This window comes from Mycteria americana, chromosome 3 (genome assembly GCF_035582795.1).
Source record: "Mycteria americana isolate JAX WOST 10 ecotype Jacksonville Zoo and Gardens chromosome 3, USCA_MyAme_1.0, whole genome shotgun sequence".
Classification (NCBI taxonomy): domain Eukaryota; kingdom Metazoa; phylum Chordata; class Aves; order Ciconiiformes; family Ciconiidae; genus Mycteria; species Mycteria americana.
The window spans coordinates 39,744,738-39,763,216 of NC_134367.1; the positions used below are offsets into that span (position 1 = coordinate 39,744,738).

Here is an 18,479-nt window from a genome sequence, read left to right on the forward strand (position 1 = left end):
GCAAAGCCCTTGGTCTGACCCAGTATGGAAGCTCTTATGTTCAAGAAATTGCTTGTAAAACTTAACTGCCTTACACTCATTTCTCTCTTGCCTTGTTAATTAAACTGGGAATTCTTCAGCTCGTTTTCTCAGCCACATGAATAATCATTATTGCACTTTGGTTTTAAGTTGTACACACAAACAACAACAAAAACAGAACTGCAAACAAAATTTACATTTTGAAGAAATCAGCCTCAGTCTTCGAAATGAAACCGCAGGGTGCAGTTGCTGGCCAAAGCCTTATTTCCAACCTATTTATATAATTGGTTCCACTAAATTTCAGAAGTTAAGTCTTTTAAAGGAAGGATATGCCTATGATTAAGACGAAAAGCACTCTGGAGATCTGTCTGGTCTCTAGCAAATTTTCTGCCCGTTTTGGCAAATCAGTGGGCCGTCATCTAGTGTGAGCCGAGTTTTCAGCAGATAGGCTCGTTGAAACTACTCAGGTTAAGCACTTGCAAAAGCACTTAGTGAATGAGCTTTTCACGTTGCGCACCTGCGTGGAAAGCAGTGGAAAGCTTTGGGGAGGACCTTGCTGTAGTGCAAGGGGCTGATCCATGGAGCAGAGACCACCACCCAAAGCTTTCTGCCTTGGGAGAGGAGACAAAAGGGACACCAAGGGAAGGGGAAGGCAGAAGGAGAGGGGTGAAGAGTGATGAGAAAAGGAGGGACGCGCTTCTCACCTGGCCTCTGAGGCACTGAGGAGCAGGGCTGGGGAGGAGAAGGCCACGCCTGAGGAGCGGGGCCAGGAAGGTCTCTGAGGAGCGGGCACTCCTGAGGAGCGGGGCCAGGAGGGTCCCTGAGGAGCGGGGTACTCCTGAGGAGCAGGGCCAGGAGGGTCCCTGAGGAGCGGGGCACCCCTGAGGAGCGGGACGCCCCAGAGGAGCGGGGCCGGGAAGGCGGGGGGCCGGAGCGCCCCTAAGGGGCGAGGGCAGGGAGGCGCGGGCAGGCCACGGGTCGGGGGAACGCCACTCCCCGCAGCCGCAAGCCCCATCCCGGCCCGAGGAGCCTCCTGTGGAGCCGGCAGCCGCTCCTCGCTTTCCCCAGTAGCCCTACGGCTGGTCACGGCGGAGCGGCTCTCCCCGCTGCTGCTACCGCCGCCGCCGCCCGGCCCCGTCGTGCCCAGCAGCCCCGGCCCCACGCAGGTGGCGCGGCGCGGAGGGTGCGGCGCCCTCCCGCCATTCCCCCGGGACGGGGTCCCTCCGCCTCCCCGCTTGTCCCCGCCTCCCCCCCCGGCCCGGCAGCCTCTCCCGCCCCGTCCCTGCGCGGGTCACCCCGGCTCTCCGCCCGGCGCCGAGAGGAAGCCTCTCCCGGGGCGATGCGCCTCCCCGCCCCGCAGGCAGAGCCCCTTCTTCCCTTCCCATCCGAGGAGATACCGGGATCTGCCTCCGCTCCCCTCGGCCCTCCCCCTCTCGCCCTCCCGGCCTCCTCCCTCTCGCCTCTTTTTTCTTTTTTTTTTCCTTTTTCCATCCCCTCCCCCGACTGGGAAGACCTGGCCGCTCCCCCCGCCCCGTCCTCACTAGCCGCGGGCGCTGGGCGGCGGGCGGGCGGCGCGGAGCGGGGAGCCGGTGCCCCGGGGCTGTGGCCGCCTTCCCCTCCGTTCGTCCTGCGGGGTGCCAGGTATGAAAGAAACCCTTCCCGACGCCGGCCGCGGGGGGAGAGGCTGCCCCGAGGGTCCTGGTCGGGTCAGCGCTGGGTGGGCAGGCTGGGAGCTGGGATGGGGTCTGAGGCTGCTGCCCGGGGCCGGGGCCGGGGCAGCCCGGGTCCGGAGACAGGGCAGCTCGGAGCCGGGGACCGGGCAGTCCGAGGTAACGTCCGTAAGGTGATCTTTTTTTGCGATGTCGTTCTTCCTACACGGGTCGTTTTAAAAAATGATGAGGCTGAGCGATGTCAGTACCTTGGGCTTGGCAGCTGAAGGGTTGTGTATAAAGCTCCTGCCTCTTTAGCCTGATGGATATAGTTTTGATAGGACTAAAACGTGACACGTTTCTTTGGTCTTTTTTTTTTTTTTATTTGAAGCTGGTTTCACAAGACGGCTGACGGGACGGAAGCAAGGGGCATATTTATTGGGCTTTCAGGGGTTAGTCTCTGTGCTGTGTCTTCTGCGGGGAGCAGCAGGCAAGGAGCCTCTTCACCCTTCAAAACAACCTCTCCTTTAATTCTGATTCATCCCCTCAGTATTCGCCCTACCATCCCCACGCTCTTCTGGAATTGACACTAATTTCATCCAGATTCGTCACTGCTGGAAGCAGATTTATCTTGGAATGGCAAAAAAAGCCGTGCCAAGGTATTTAACTTGCAGGCTGTGGAGAAAGGGAACTCCTTTGGATCAGACGCGGAAAAGCAGAGCTTCCCGCGGAAAGCAGGACCAGGGGATGGCTGAAGAGCTGTAGCGTTAAAGCCTTCCCCTCCAAACCCTCAGCTTCTTCCAGGAAAATCCTGGGCTTTAACATTGAATGCCCAGGAGCGGCCGGCAGAAGCGGAGCGGGCAGTGGAGAAGCGGCCATCCCAGCAAAGCCGCCCCGTCCCCGCCGTTCCCCCGGCTGGTTCCCGGCCGGTGCCCGCCCGCTCCCGCCCCGGGGCTGCCCCGGCCGGCAGGACTCGACCCCCGGAGCCGCTCAGCAGCGGAGCAGGGGCCTGGACGCGACCTCCCCCGGCCCGGAGGAGCAGGGAGAAGAGCCCGGCGGCGGGGAGGGTTGGGAGGAGCGGGGGCTGCCGTGGGGCCAGCCCGGGACGCGGGGGACGGCAGGCAGAGGGTTAAGCCGGGCCGGCCGCGGTTGCCGGGCCGCCGGCTGTCCGGGCGCGCCACCCCGCGGCCGCGGCGGGGGCGGCCGGGAGAGGGAAAACCCAGTCGGAGGTGAAGTCCCTGTCCCCATTGCCATTCATCCCCCCGTTCTTTATTTCCCCCTGCGTGTGTGATTGCAGAAATGAGCTGTCACGCCTGCCGTGTAAAATCAATTCTTCTTGTGCCTACTGAAGGTGCCTAAATTTTGTAAGAGCCAGGAGTCGCAGTGGGGTTTTCTCCGTAAGTCAGAGCAGAGGATGAAATCTGTGCACCAACACACAGAGTGAGCGCACCCGGAGGAGTGAAGGGCGCAGCGGCGGGTAAGGTTAGGGTAATGGTTTCTTCCAGGGAGTGTGAGATTTCCAAAATTTGTTCTCTGTTTTGCTTTGTCAGAGTAGAACTGTGAATTCTAACTTTCAGGCCAGTTCAAGAACAAGGCCAAAAGCAGTTAAAGGAGCTGCTTAGTGTAGCCGCCTCTAATATTTAATGGTCTGAAAATCGCATTTAAAATTATTTAAGCTTATTTTGAAATGTGCTGACTTTCCTACAGTAAGAAGGAAGCTCCAGAGCAGAGGCTGCGCTGAACAGACCAAGATAAAACGCTGCCAGGTAGCTGGACACAACTTTTCTTCTGTCTGAGCTACATTGACATGTAAATTCACTCTGGGGTAGTCTGAAGAGAAACATATTCTAGTTCTGCTTGACTACAAGCCTTCCCCTGAGCATTTGAGATGCATTCTGCTGGAGTAAGATAGGCTATACTGACAAAATATTTTAAGGATATCCTGAAAAGTTAGGATATGGGTAGGTTTTGTCCTGTGAATGCAGAAAGATTTGGTATTGGAAGCAAGAACTGAGAAGGACTGAAAATACTTTTAATTGTATACATATGCCTGGCAGCTGGAATGCCACCAAACAGGGAGTCCTCACTGTTATCAGCTGGGCTTGGAAACTGGATGAAGAATTTCAACATTTTCACGGAGCTGGGGATCTCTCTCTCACTTTCTAGTTTCCATCTTCTTCTGTCTTCTCTGAAGCAATTCATCCTACCATTCATCACAAAGACAGAGCTGACTTAAGGCTTCTAATTACTGTAAGCCAACCCAAAATTTGTATGGGAAAGGAGTGAAGGAAAGGAGAGGGCAGAGCAGCTTGGGGTTTGGAGGAAGGGTGGAGAACAGCGTGGCAGAAAGTGTGAGTAAGATGTTGAGGGTTTTTTCTTGCATCCAGCTGGTAGCCTTCTCAGGACCTTTCCTCCTTCCTCTGGAGGCTGTGTTCTCTCTCCTCTCACCCTGCAAAGGTGTCTCTGCAGCTGTCTACACATTTCCATCCCCATTGTCGGGCAAGAGGAACCGCTGTGTTCCCCCCTTGCTGGCAACCTGTACTGGGCCATGGCAACCGCTGACATTGCCCAGTTGGCCTTGAAGTTGGCCTTGCTTAAATGGTAGAGATTGGGTTAGAAAACAGAGCTTAAGTGCATGGCTGTAAATGACAATGCTGCCTAGTAGGACCACTGCTCTGGTCTGTGATGAGAACTACCATTTTCATCTAGTTCCTCGGCTTGGACTTCTTCCAGTTCTACTGAAGTGTAGTTAGTTCATTACGAGCAACAAGTGGTTCATTATAAATGATGAAAATCTTGGCTTCCAAGACTGTCTTTGTGAGTAGGGAGCACTTGAGTATAGCATTTCAAATGGGAGGCTCCAATGCATCTACTGAGGGTTGTGTGTTTTGGGTTTTTTTCTTTTTAAAGAGTGGCAGAAGGGAGCCATAGTACTCCACCCATTTGCTTGCAAAAAGTCTCTCTATAAAGCGAAGTTAGTTATGGGTCCAGCTGGGAAGACTTCAGCCATCGCAGTGGAATGACATCAACCCAGGCACCTGTAAGACTTTCTATATGAACTAGAAGTTAGTGAATGAACTTTCCTTAGAGCTCACAAAATTCAGCTACAGAGAAATATCAAATACCCAGACCCTGAGGAAGGGCTGAGAAAGGGAGACGTTTTCTAGGAAAGAACATAGAAAAGGCATTCTCAAGCCTGACAGAAGAACTGGGTTTCTTAATACCTTGTATCTGTTCAACAGCTATATTAGGGCAAAGCAAATTAAAACCAGGTTTTCCACATTAATATCACATTATTTATCATCAAACCGTGCTAGTTTGTGACAGGCTGAAAATAAAGAAAAGGAGATGCTTCCTCATACAACATATAGTTAAGCTGTGGAACTCCTTGAGGCAAAACATTGTGGATACAAATTTTCATATGGGTTCAAGGGAAGACTGGGCAACTATGGAAGAGAAATCCACTGAGGTTTCCTCACACTACAGAAACTACCTCTGATTTTGAAGTCCATGAGGTGCAACTGGTTGTAAGCTAAGAGACTATGTGGGAGGAGGGACATACATGGTTGCCCTATTCTTGTGCTCCACCCTAGGCATCTGCATTTGGCCAGTGTCAGAAACAGGATTTTAGGTGAGATGGAACTTTGGTCAGGCCAGGAAAGCTATTCTTATGTTCTCATCATAGTATTTCTTTATTTTGACACCTTATCATTTATCCATAGATATGTGAAATTATCATTCCTCTTCAAATTTAGTACTCATTGAGCAATAACCAAAACAATACTTTGAAGGTAACTTTGTATATAAAAGTTAATGTTTAAATATGTGCATTTCTGCTATACCAATAACCTAGACTGTTATGGTCAACTGTTGTCTCTCTGCAAAATCTTGCACCTGGGATGACTCTGCTCTGCTTTCAAAACCTTCATATATCTTCAGTATGACCGCATACACCCCAGAGCTTAAGCCTGTGAGTCACTGTAATCTCCAGATGTCTTATGAAAGTCCACACATCTTCTCCAAAACCTGAGTTAGCTACTTTAAAGCCAGGGTGGGTATCTTCATCCTGTATTGTAAAATGTGTTTTATGTATATCCTAGTAAATAAACTCTGGGTCAAAGTTGGTGTTCCATGCAGGCAAAGGTGAAAAACATCAAAAAATATGTTAAAACAAAACCACCCTCTGAATTTGGCATCAGAAGCAATAAGCTGTGTTTGAACTGTAGTGCTTAGTTAGCCAAAAAGTGGTAACTGTTACCTCTTATAGACAAGTACTATGTCTATATGGTGAAGATGCCTCAAAATTACAGGAATCGTTGGTCCATTATACAGCTTTTAAAATGATGTTACCACTTCTTTTTCCATGTTGCACACATACTCCTCTTTTTTCATGCTAGATCTTTAGCTAGCTTGTAACCAGGCTGTGTCACTGGATAGCAGTACTTATATTATTCTAAACTAAGCTCAAGAAAAGGAAAGCGGTTATCTTTGCCCTGGTTTACACTGCCATTACAATGTAAACCAGAGAGCTTAACCACATACATATCCTTGAACTGCTTGGCTTTTAAAGTTTAATCATAGGCCCTTTCTTTCTGCACAGCTGAGGTTTCCACGTAACTGGAATGAAGGATATGAGAACAGAGCGCAGCTTTCCCAATGGCAGCAGCCAGTAGTTGGTTAATGCCACGGACATCGCTGCTGCCAAAGGAGAAAAATGGTCTTTTCAGTAATATTTTGAGCTCAGAATCAAGACTTCTGGGTTCAGTTTCTGGCTCTGCCATGGACTTCTAACAATTTTACATTCTTTCTGCATGTTTCCCAACTACAGATGGGAATATTACTGCTTTTTGTCTTTCCCATTTAAAGTATTAGCTCTTTGTGTGGTGTGGTGCATCATCCCATCTAGGTGGGGCTTTCCACATGTGACCATAAGGCACAGACAGCACAGTTCTTGCAGCCTTTGTGGGATCCTGCAGGAAAAAGGCATGTGATGAGTCAGCAGACTTGTCCCTCCTACTTGGATGGGCTTTCCTGCATGTATATAACCAGGAGACTCCTATAGACCAGCAACCTTCTACTTTCCTCACTCATCTGTCCCCTTCAACCATGGATTTTGAAATTCTCTGACATCCTGAGAGAGATTCAGACACCCACAAATAGGAAATGAATGAGGTTTTGGTGGCCATGGCACACAGGGAGATACGATGCAGGATCTGCAGGAAACCCATGCCTTTCAGAGCAGCAGAAGCTGAAAGCATTTAAAATGGGACTTGCCACCTTGTTTAGGTGCCCAAATTGCTCCATCTGTCACATCCAGACAACATAAACTTTGAAAGGGGAAAGGAGATCTTTCTAAGTTGGTTCCTTGGGAGAGCAATTAGCAAAGTGCCATTTTCCATAGCACACAGATTCACAGGTCTTAGCTGGCTGGGTAATGCAGAACCATTGGTGACTTTTAGGTCACTTAAAGCTGCTATTTTTTGGCCATTACATGAAAGAGCACAATTGGTCTGGTTTTCTAAGGGTTCCTAAGTCTCACGAGTGTAGTCTGTCTGTCTGTCTCTGCCTGGATCCCAACTTCTGAATGCGACTTTTGAATACATTGGTGGTTTTCAACCGTGTTCTACCTACAACCAGTAGCTATAGAGAAGAGAAGCAGAAGCGTAAAACATTCCTATGGGATAAATAAAAACGGGATGCTGTACAGAGTGGAATGACTCGGACTACTGCCCCACTGAGGGAAAAGCAGGTAAAACTCAGCTGTTTCCACCTTCCAGTAGGTAGCTCAGCATGGATGCTGGCTGACTCGTCTGCGCCCATCTTGCTAGAGACCATTGGAAGCATCAGAGGCAATACAGGGAATATCTGAGGCATTTCTATTTTGAGCAGAGTGTTAAATTCTGTTCCACTGATGTCAGTGCTAATATTGCATGAATATACTTTGAAGATACTAAGATAACTGTGTATATTTCCAACGTGTATTTTCAAATCTCTCTTTCTTGTTTTAGAAAAAAAATAGATAAAATGGAGCACATGTTACTGCTATTCATATTTTTCATACCTATATTGGGTCTCACTAATGGAACAGAAACTGAACAAGATTTTACTTGGCACTTAAAGAAGGTTCCCCAGATTGTGAGCGAAAGAACTTTCTCCCTTGACAGCCCTAAATTTGAAGCAAAAACCAAATTAGAGCTGAACAGTGTATGTGGAATTGAATGTCAAAGAAAATTGCCGGTGCCAAGCTCGTCTGACTTGAAGGACCTCTTATCGTATGAGACCGTTTTTGAAAACGGCACACGGACCCTGACTGAAGTGAATGTCCTCGGACTAGTGCTTGACCCAGTTGGGAACACAACCACACGAAGGTCTTCGAGAAAGAAGAGGCAGATATATGGAACGGACAGTAGGTTCAGCATCTATGACAAGCGGTTTATGACCAACTTTCCGTTCAACACGGCTGTGAAGATCTCCACTGGCTGTAGCGGCATTCTCATTTCCCCCAAGCACGTGCTAACAGCTGCCCACTGTCTGCACAATGGCAAGGATTATGTTAAGGGCAGCAAAAGACTGAGGGTGGGCCTGATGAAGACGAAATCCAGAGGCGACGGCAGGAAACGCAAAGGTGCTAAAAGAAGTAGGAGAGAACTTTCTGCAGCCCAAGAGGATCCCGAAGTTGCCACAGAAGTAAGGCGACAATCCAAAGGTGGTGGGAGAAAGCAGAGGAGATCTGGGAGGAAGCAGGGGACCTCAGATGGTATGCCCTCCTTCCAGTGGACCAGGGTGAAGAGTACCCACATCCCGAAAGGCTGGTTTAAGGGTGTCTCTGGGGATATTGCCCTGGATTATGATTATGCTGTTCTTGAGCTCAAGCGTCCCCACAAAAGAAAATACATGGAGCTGGGAATCAGCCCAACAATCAAAATGATGCCTGGGAGCATGATCCACTTCTCAGGTTTTGACAATGATCGATCCGGGCAGCTGGTCTATAGATTTTGTAGCATTTCTGATGAGTCCAATGATCTCTTTTATCAGTACTGTGACGCTGAGCCCGGCTCCACTGGATCTGGCATCTATCTCCGTCTTAAGGAGCCGAACAAAAAGAAGTGGAAACGCAAGATCATCGCTGTTTACTCAGGCCATCAGTGGGTGGATGTCAATGGTGAACAGCAGGATTACAATGTAGCAGTAAGAATTACTCCTCTCAAATATGCCCAGATTTGCTTCTGGATACATGGGAATGATGAGAATTGCACACAAGGCTGAAGAGAGCTGAACCTGGCTCACTTAGCACCCGTATTAGCATAGAGTGAAAGTCTGCTGCAGCAGTTACTGGAAGAACATCACTCCATGTCAGGATGTTTTTGAACTCAAAGCTCACAAGTAATGTCATGGTGACTTGAGGAACGCTGAATTGCTGGGGGATGGGTAGAATTGTCAAACAAAATATTTCTAATTGTAATCAACCCTAGATATGCACTTAAAATCCCAAACTATATTTATGTTTGAAATTGTGATAAATTCAAATCATTCACATCAGAAAAAAAAAATGACTACACCTGTTTGTCATTTTTTTTCCAAGGGAAGGATTGAAACGTCTCAAACTGGTATTATTAAACAATATCTATTTTTCCAATGGATTTGCTTTTCTCAGGGTTCTGTTCCAATTCTTCAAATGCAAGTTGTGCATACAGCACATTACTGTATGTGCAGAATGATCCAGAGAACTGCATGAGACCAAGACATTATTCTGGCATTCTCTAAAGACCACAGCTCCATATTGAGAAGCAGCAGTGTAGTTCATGCTTGTTAGTTTGGAAAACTTCCTCCTCTGGTTGCTGCAGGAACGCTTCCATGGAAATCCCAAATTTCTGTAGCTGAGGGTTAGACCTTAAAGACAAGTTTCACTTCATTGCTCAGTAAAAACAGCAAAAAGAAATTAATGAACATAGAAGTTTCCATGTTTGGAAGAAGAAGAAACATCAGGACATAACTTAATGCCTTTAAATCTTCTTTTAGAAGCTATAAAAGTCTTAAACACATGCATTTGCATTCCAATTAGTATTTGGAGAGCTGTAGGTTTAGTTTCTAGTCAAATGTTTAGCTTTACCACTGGGAGAAGTCACTGACTTCTGAAGTGGCTATTTGACAATCATTTAGAGCTTCACAGATGATAGATTTTTTGGGTGCTAACCATTTTTGCAGTTTTTATAAATTACTTTTATACGAGTTCAGCTTCATAGATAGGATAGTATGTATTAGACTGGGAGTTGGAAAGCAATATTTTAGTTTGGCTTTATACGGTTTTGCAAAATGGGTAGTTTTGATCATGTCATATTCAGACTCCACCTCAACATGAGTTACAAGGTTAAACTAAAAATTTCTCCCAACTAAATTATACCACTTTCTGAACAGTAGAAGAACTATCCTGTACATTATAACAGATATCTTCTTAGGTAGCAGCAGTAGTTAGCAAATAATTTGGTTCAATGTGTTTGCTGAACCATATATTTAATGAAAACACAAAGTGAGCTTGACTTTTACACACCTTTAAACACAAATCACCTTTTAAAAAATTATTGTTGATTGCTACACAAGTCTATATCTTTTATTTTATATCAAGATATTGAAGCGCACAGGATTGTTATGGTGCTACGTTAATCTAATAACATAAAATGATACTGTGTATTTCCAATCATATCCTTTGGGTTCAATACTTTTAAGATTATTCACCACCACAATATTTCATTTTTTTGGTCATAAGTTTATGCTGACCAAAATACATTTTCTTCCTGTGCAGAAGAAAAATATATAACAACATTTAAAATACTATCTGTTTGTTGGTATCTTTAAAATATGCTTATAATATCTTTTAATGAAATAAGATCATTTTTAATAACCCACTTTTTTGTAGATGATTGAAAGTATAAAACCTGACACTTTGAATGTGCAGGCAATGTTCTTTGTCATATTATTGCCAAAGCATAAAAATTTAAGACTTGCTTCCATACCATAACTAACGATATTTCTTTAATTGGAAGAGATCTCACTTTAAAAGAAACTATTCCTTTTAACATCGGCCTTTCCAGGGAACAATTAACTTTCCTTTGTTTTTTTTTTTATTTTGTGTGATTGTTTGCAGAAAACTAATAATAATTTTTAAAGTTTAGAAATTAATGTCTAAGATTTTAAGGTTAATTATTTTTTATTGTTGTTAACATCTCTATTAAGATGTATGGCTTCACTGACAGTAATTTTAAATCACCTCAGTCCAGTATTTAATACTCTCGCTCTATGCAACAAGCCACAATATTCTTTAGTCGTCTCTGTAATGTTTTCTTTAAGTGCCTTTTTCCATAGTTACTGTGACAAATAAGGTACTACATCGTTAATCCAATTCACGTCAACCTAGGCCCGTGGATTTTGTTACAATTATTCTCATTGTTGATTTGGGTCCAAAACTGATCAAGATAAGGTGGCTCAGTAAATTCCTTGTTTTGGTGAGTCTTATTTAGGTGTATTCCTTAGGAGCAGAAATATAATCTATTTCTTTATTAGTTTGGGAATCAGGGACAAAGTAAGAATGAAAAATGTTGATGTCAGCTTTCAAATGGTCTTGTTATAATAATCATCCACTATAAATACCTCAGCCACAACCTGAAGTTCTCATACCAGGCTGAAAACAAATGTTTATCCTCAGAGGATAAATATTAGATGCTCAGTGCCTCATTTTATGGTACTAAGAGATTAAAGAAGCTGGCCAGTGCAACATAAAAAATAATCAAAACTATATATATATTCAAGCCTCTGTGTCTGAGTGCACATGCACAAACGCATGCAAATAAAAGGGCTTGGAGAGCATGTGCTGTTTTGAACTGGGTCAGCGCCTTCAGGCAAGGGAATGCAGGCACAAGAAGACACGGACAAAATGTTATTCCTGTTGTATCAGCGTGCCGGGCAACATTTCAGTCTGCCATTTGGCCTAACAGAGAAGGAAATGCTTTATGTAGGCATTGTGACTGCTTACTATGGGGACTTCTGAAATAGTTCATAAATCAAGTACTTATACACAACCCCAGGAGGTCAATGTCCCGTGTAGGGCTCTTGGTACCAGCCACTGCAAATGGGACAAGAATTTCTGAGCCGTGATCATCTCAGAGTTGCTTAAAAAACCTGCAGTTAGTATCTAGTTATCAATGAGAAAATACGAGGAGGGGGTGTTCTTAGTAGATCAGATCTGCTGCTGTCTAGGACACCAGCATCAAGGCTGGGTTCCCAGCCCGGAAGGGGACAGAGCCCTTGTGATGTTTCCCCAAAGGATTTTTCCCTCTTTCAAGTAGCGGGCTGTATATCATTTGTTTTCATCAGTACTAATGCTTTTCCATAATAGTTGCTATAGTAGTTCTTTTTCTTTAACTGTATTCCTGACTTTAGGAAAAAACAAACTCAGTCAAATCCCTGTTCTGCTAGGGGGCTACTGGCAATTTGTAAAGTTAACAAGAAAGTTTTTCCCAGGCCAAAGATAAACCTCATATACAAACCGTTAATACACCCAGATCAGCTTCTGCAAGGCATTTGTGCATGCATTTAATTTGGGGCTCTGAGACATACGATGGAAGTCAAGGGGATTATCTGCAATGTGAAAAATTAAGTCTAAGTTTGTATTATGTTAACAAAAGAAAAACACAACGATAGGTAGCAAAATTATTTCTGTTATATGAAATATAGAGTACCTGGTGCTTTAAACATTGCTTAAAGAAACTCCTTGACTCAGTTTATAATTTACCATCCAAATCTTGCAGATTTATGAGTCTGTATAGAGTATGAATCAGCACAGACTACGGCTTAATTAAAAAAAATAATCATCTACATGTGGAGGAGAGAAGCAGCTGGGGAGTTCCTCCTATTCTGCTGGTAAGCGATGACCTGGCAGCAAACAGCAATTAATACAGAAAGAAAGAGCAAGAGAAGTAGATGGTACAGCAGACCAGAAGACGGAGGTGGTATGCAAGGGATAAAGAAAGTGTGAAAAGTAACAGATGAAATGGCTGCGAGGTAGCAGAAGGACCTGTTGTAAGAAAGAGTAGGCAGCTGGTAAAGGCATAACAGTATAAATTAAGACGTAAAAATCACAAGTTACATGAACAATCTCCTTTCGCTGTTAAAGATGAGGCTGTTCTTCCCAGCCAACAGCACCAAGGAAAGGGCTGTGAGAGGGCTCAGGTTCTGGCAGGGACCACTAGAAGGCAAGGGTTTTTGACCCTGATCTACAATCGCTGCCCGAAGTCGCAGGGATTACGCTTGTGTTCATTTAGGGTCCTTGGGAAGCCACAGATCCGTGTCCTGGCCAAAAGGCTTGGCAGCGTGAACCTCCCAGCACACCAGCTCACCAAGAGTGTACTGAGTAGAGGGAGTTTCTTTCACTTGAAAGTTTCTCAAACCTGACATTTTGTTGGGATTCCTGTAAAGGCTGTTCCCCATTGAAAAAAAAAAACCAAACAAACAAACCCCAAACCAAAAAAAAACCCCAACAAACAAAAAATCTCAGACTTGAAGCATTTAAATGTTGGCTCCATTTTTTGCATGTACCTACAAATTCTAGACAATAAATTTTTTCAAATACCTTCTGTTTGTGTTTGGTATCTTCACAGAAATTTATTCAACTGCTTCTAATTTTAAAGCACAGAATATTGCAGATACTCCCATCTACAAATTCCTGGATTAAAGAATGAATGGGGAAAGAAATAAAGAATATTGTTACATTGAAAGCTTAAAATTGCACACTAATCTCAAAGGATTTGGAAGTATATTTGAGTCCCTGTTGCACCAGCATTTTGCTCTGAGTGTGAGATAGCATTTAGGTTAAAAACCTCGAGAGGTAGCTTTGATGATTCTTTAATGTTCTTAGCTTTTTAAAGACTGGCAGCAAAATTCAAAAGAAGTGTTTTTATAATATTTTTAACTGCACAAAATGACAACTCATTTGGGAAAACAAATGCAAACCTTTGCTATATTAAGATATTATACAATGCACATACTATGTTAATAAATATTTTCCATTGTTTTTCTTTTCCTCTGTCATGATGTAGTTTGTTAGCTATGGTGGTGTTGCACAAACTCCATTCTGTAAACGCTTGTAACAGGTTATCAGTGAGTGATCTGGGACATGGTCTTACAAGATATTAATGTCTCTTTAAATTTGTTCTGGGAAAAAACCTCCCTGTCTACTCCTGTCTTCAAGATAATTACTCCATGAGCAAATCTGATGAGTAAAAAAAAAAATTGGTTCAGCAAGGAAATGACTCACAGACTATGCCACAACTTATTAATTCTGAAATAAGTAATTAGTTCTGTTTCTTCTATTAGCTATTGTTGTATTTTCTACCCCAGAGAGCTGTTGAACCAGGCCAAATTAGAAGTGCGTAAAATATTACAATCTTGGTTCTCAGCGTTATCTTAACTCTGTGTGCCCTTGAAACTGGTGCTGATTTGGTCACTGACAGTAAGAGGAAAGATTTTTGGCAAGGACGAGAGCTGCTGGAAATATTTAGAAAGTTTAGAAATTATTACAGCAGTGATTAACAGTGTGTCTAATACAAGCAATATTTAACAGGGATCTGGCAAGGGCTTCCCCACCGGCTCTGGTGGTCCTTACACAGGGGAGGAGTAAGGGCCACAGGTGAATAAACAGGATTGACAGCTTCGTCACCTGGACCAAAGTCCATTTGGGGCTGGTAACAGGATCTAAATCTTTTCATTGCTGGAGTCTACTTTTTTCCACCTTATGGGAGAATGTCTTGGTGCTCGAGAAACGTTTCTTGGCCCCTATCCAGGGAACAGAAACAGGGACCCAGGGGTGACAGCTGTGTCCTCTGCAGGCCACTCCCAAGCCACTGGCAGGGATGTGGTTTCTCTGATGGAAGATACATTCCAAGGCGTGCTGTGGATCGTACATTCCCATGGGCCCTGGGGGGCTTGAGCTGGCATCCTATCCAAACATCTATTCAGCCTTAAAATGTTCTGATACAGCCCAGTTCCTTGGGCAGGTATTTTCCTGTCATACTTCCAGTTCCCATCATCTTTAACAAATGCTCAAAAGGCCTTCACCAAATAGCAGCAACTGAAATCCACCAAAGAAGTGGCATCTTACGCCGGTTATTATGCAGGTATTCCTGACAAACCGTTCATTCCCCCTGCTTGGAATACATCTCTAAGCCTTGATAATGTATCCTTCAGCCATTATTGCTGAGAAAAAAAAGATCAGATATACTGGAAAAGCTACACAAATATTTTACAAAGGTTGTGGCTCTTGGCAATTATGTACGCCCCGTAGTTACTGCAGTTGCTATGGCTCTACTTCTTTTCCATGTGAAAGAGTTTGAAAACATTGGATGAAACCAAGTTGGACTGGTTTTCAGACAAATTACTCAGCTGCCCTTTGGCTGCAGTTGCAGCATTCTCCCACCCCTCCCCTCCAGTCTAATTTCCAACGTTATGGATTAAATGCTGGTGTCAGCTTTGCTTAATCAAAGACGAAAGCGGCCAGGAGACATGACACGGCAAAGGACCCTTTCTGGCCGTACCTCTCTGCGGGCATTTTGAAGCAGGGCAGGCCCCAGAGGGAGAAGAGGACAAGAGAAGGCAAAGGTGAAGACCGTGATCAACAGCAAAACAGCCCAGTGCCTTACTGAATGGAAGAAAACATGATTTCTATTTTTCCTACAGTGAAAGGCAGCCCTAGTTTTTACATTCCTTTGCCTTCTCTTGAATGATTAACTCATCAGCTAACTATTGACTCTTGTACAGGAGCGAACCAACCCGCTCAGTGCTGGGGATACAGCACACGATGCCCTCGAATGCCAGCAGGGTCTTCCCCTCCCCAACACAAAAAAAAAAAAAAAAAAGAAAATGCTAAGTCACCCAAAGGGGATTTACTAGTAATTGAAGGAAAAAAAAATTAAAAAGTAATCTCTAAGACAAGCACCATATTTTTATTTAAGTAAAACAGGGATATTTTCAAAAATATGTATGCATAAAGGCAATGGAGGCTTTATAGATATAGGAGTCATATGGGTTTTTCTGCCACGCTCGTCTGTGCAGGGCGCGGATGCTTTCCAGACCTGCAGTGAGTTACGTGGCGAAAGAACAACCAGTTGCTGGTTGTCTATCCCCCCATCTCCCCACGGGGGCCGGGATTTATTGTGCTGCCAAACTCTTGCTGCTTATTGCGAGTTTGGGCTCAGACCTGGTCTTCTTAAATGGTGGACATGAACAGAGGTTTCCAGGCACGTGGACACTGACATTTTAGGTTTTTATACATTTTGCTGTATGTGTCCATGGAGGATTGATGAAGTAATTTTTAATAATGGTGGGCTGAAACAGTAACCAAACACTGCATCACCTTCTCCTCTCATTTACAATGGTGAACCTTAGAGGGAAATTTGACCCACCACATATTATATGTATTTACTTGTTATAGAGCATTATACACTAGGCATTTATGATCTATAAACAGGTTTCTTTCTTTTAGAAAGAAATAAAAAGGAAGCCAATACTCAAAAGGGAAAGTAGCTTTGACAGTGTCCAATTTAGGTATGATACTTTATTGCTTGTAAATTAACCTGTTACAACAGTGATCTGCGATCAAGTAATGCTGCTTATATGACTGACGTGCTTGAGTCCTTTCACTTCTTGCTTATTGATGTTTTCCTTACTGGTTGGGACTAAATAAAATCAGGCACCTGTGCAATGACCAATGTGAGGTTAGTTTTCTGTCCATACTGTGAAAACAGTGTCCACAAGCTTAAAAAAAAGAAAATAATACAGCTGCCACTAATTGTCTTTTATTACTTTTAAACTGATAGAGAATTGTCTTTACGGGGTTATGACTTTGGAAGCAGTTTTTGCTCGGTTATTTTGATGTACAAATCCATGGTACACCCCATGCACACACACAAGGAGGGGGCAGCTTTAAACGTGTCTTCAGTGTGAAGGCTCCGCAGAGGTTGCATTAGCTATCTCCAGATACAAGCATAAAAGAAATGCCATGCAGTATTTGTGTATTTCTTCTCAATTCAGCCTTCACCTTTGCGTCGTTCACATTAACGACATCAACTTTGCCCCCACCCTATGCTCTACCCATTTATCATCAGGCTAATGAAGCACCTTTTCTTGATTTTCTTTTGCATGTTGGAAAGTTTACATACAGGCTGCTTCTGAATTTGCTGATGTGGTTTTTTTCACCTTGATCCTCTCCCTAGGAATTGTTTTTCATGCTTTTGACTCTTATAGCAACTATTTTTATAGGGGGAAAAGTCCTGTCTCTCTCTGCTCCAGTAATGTATGGACTTGATGCTGCTGCTCCCCCCACCAGGACAGCTGGGAAACATGTGCCTCAGTCCTACAAGAAACAAACTCCATCGATCCCCTGTTCACTTCTGGGTGCTGCTTCTGACTGCTTTCCTTGGTCTTCAAACAGCTTTACATCAGGCATGCACACAGCCGAGCGATGAAGGCGACTGGGGAACCCGTCCTCTGCTCCGCTGCAGAGACCTTGGAGGAAATGCAGCTGGGGCAGGCCCAGACCTCCTCCTCCCAGTATCCCTGTCACTGATGTACGGGTTCAGATGTCCCTTGTCCTGTGAATCTCGTGCTGTGCCTCTCCCACCACACACAGCGCACCCTCCCATCCCATCCCATCCCATCCCATCCCATCCCATCCCATCCCATCCCATCCCATCCTCCCTCCAGGAAAGGAAGCTCCTCGACTGAGCAGGACAGTGCCAGCCAGGGCCCCAGCCAGGAGCTGCACCGGTGTGGGGGGGTCCCTGTAGGGCTCACCTTGGCTTCCCTTGCTCCAGCCTCTCCTTCGGTGCCTCAGCTGAGCAGAGCATCTTCACAGTCCCACTGTGCCAGCGCTTCCTCGGAGTCCTGCCCTTTGGAGCGGGGCTAGTCTCTCTCTCTCTCTCTCCATACTTCAGCTATTTTTAATGCGCTGTTTGCAACTTCATCTCATGCTTCCCTGCCCGTCTTGGGTTCTCTCTGTTGCTAATTCTACTTTTTCACTTTTTTAATTGTGCCCGCTTTGGGGTTTCACCTCATTTTCTACTTAAACACCAAATACCTAAAATTAAATTACCTAAATAATGCCCGACCACTGGTGCTATACAGTGAGGAACTTGGCTTTCTGTCCAAGAGAAACCACTTCAAAGTGCTACTAAGGTAACAGCTGCAAACAGAGAACTAAACGCAAAATCACTGCAAGCAACCCAGTGTTCATAGCTCCAAAACGACACGTCGAATCTGGAGCCAGCCTTGGGAAATGCTTTCATAAGCTCTGAGTCAACCTAAACGCAAGCTGCCAGCTGAAGGAGCGATCTTGTGATGTCCCTTACAAAACAGCTCGGGGCTGCCCTGACAGCTCCTCCTGCCGCGGATGCTGACTGAGGCAGAGGTCACAGGCTCTGGACCCCAGCAGCACGCATGGGTTTAATCTCCTAGACATATCCTACTCTCCAGGGGAAGCTTTATTTAATTTCACTGATTTAACTGACTGCAAAAATAACAATAATTTGATGCTATTAATCAGATTATACTAACTGGGCTGTAAATGGCTCCCACAGCCTCGCAAGATCCACTGGAACAACACTTTCAAGCGAAAAGCGAACGATCCCCGGCCGGGAGATGTGCCTATGTGGGAGCCACATCTGCTCAGCACCTGGAGAAATTCGGCAGGAACCTTCTCGGTAGCCGGGTGCGGGTGATGTTTATCACACCAGTTATTTAAGTTTGCTGCCAAGGTAATGTCTCGTT

At 44.9% G+C, this 18,479-nt stretch overlaps 1 protein-coding gene across 1 annotated transcript; it reads left to right on the plus strand.

Annotated features, from left to right (window-relative positions):
- The first annotated feature begins 1,324 nt into the window (after positions 1–1,324).
- On the plus strand, positions 1,325–16,419 carry PRSS35 (serine protease 35). Its single transcript, XM_075498288.1, has 2 exons — positions 1,325–1,659; positions 7,676–16,419. The coding sequence occupies exons 1-2, from the start codon at positions 1,358–1,360 to the stop codon at positions 8,931–8,933; spliced, it is 1,560 nt and encodes a 519-aa protein (XP_075354403.1). The 5' UTR covers positions 1,325–1,357; the 3' UTR covers positions 8,934–16,419.
- Positions 16,420–18,479: the final 2,060 nt, after the last annotated feature.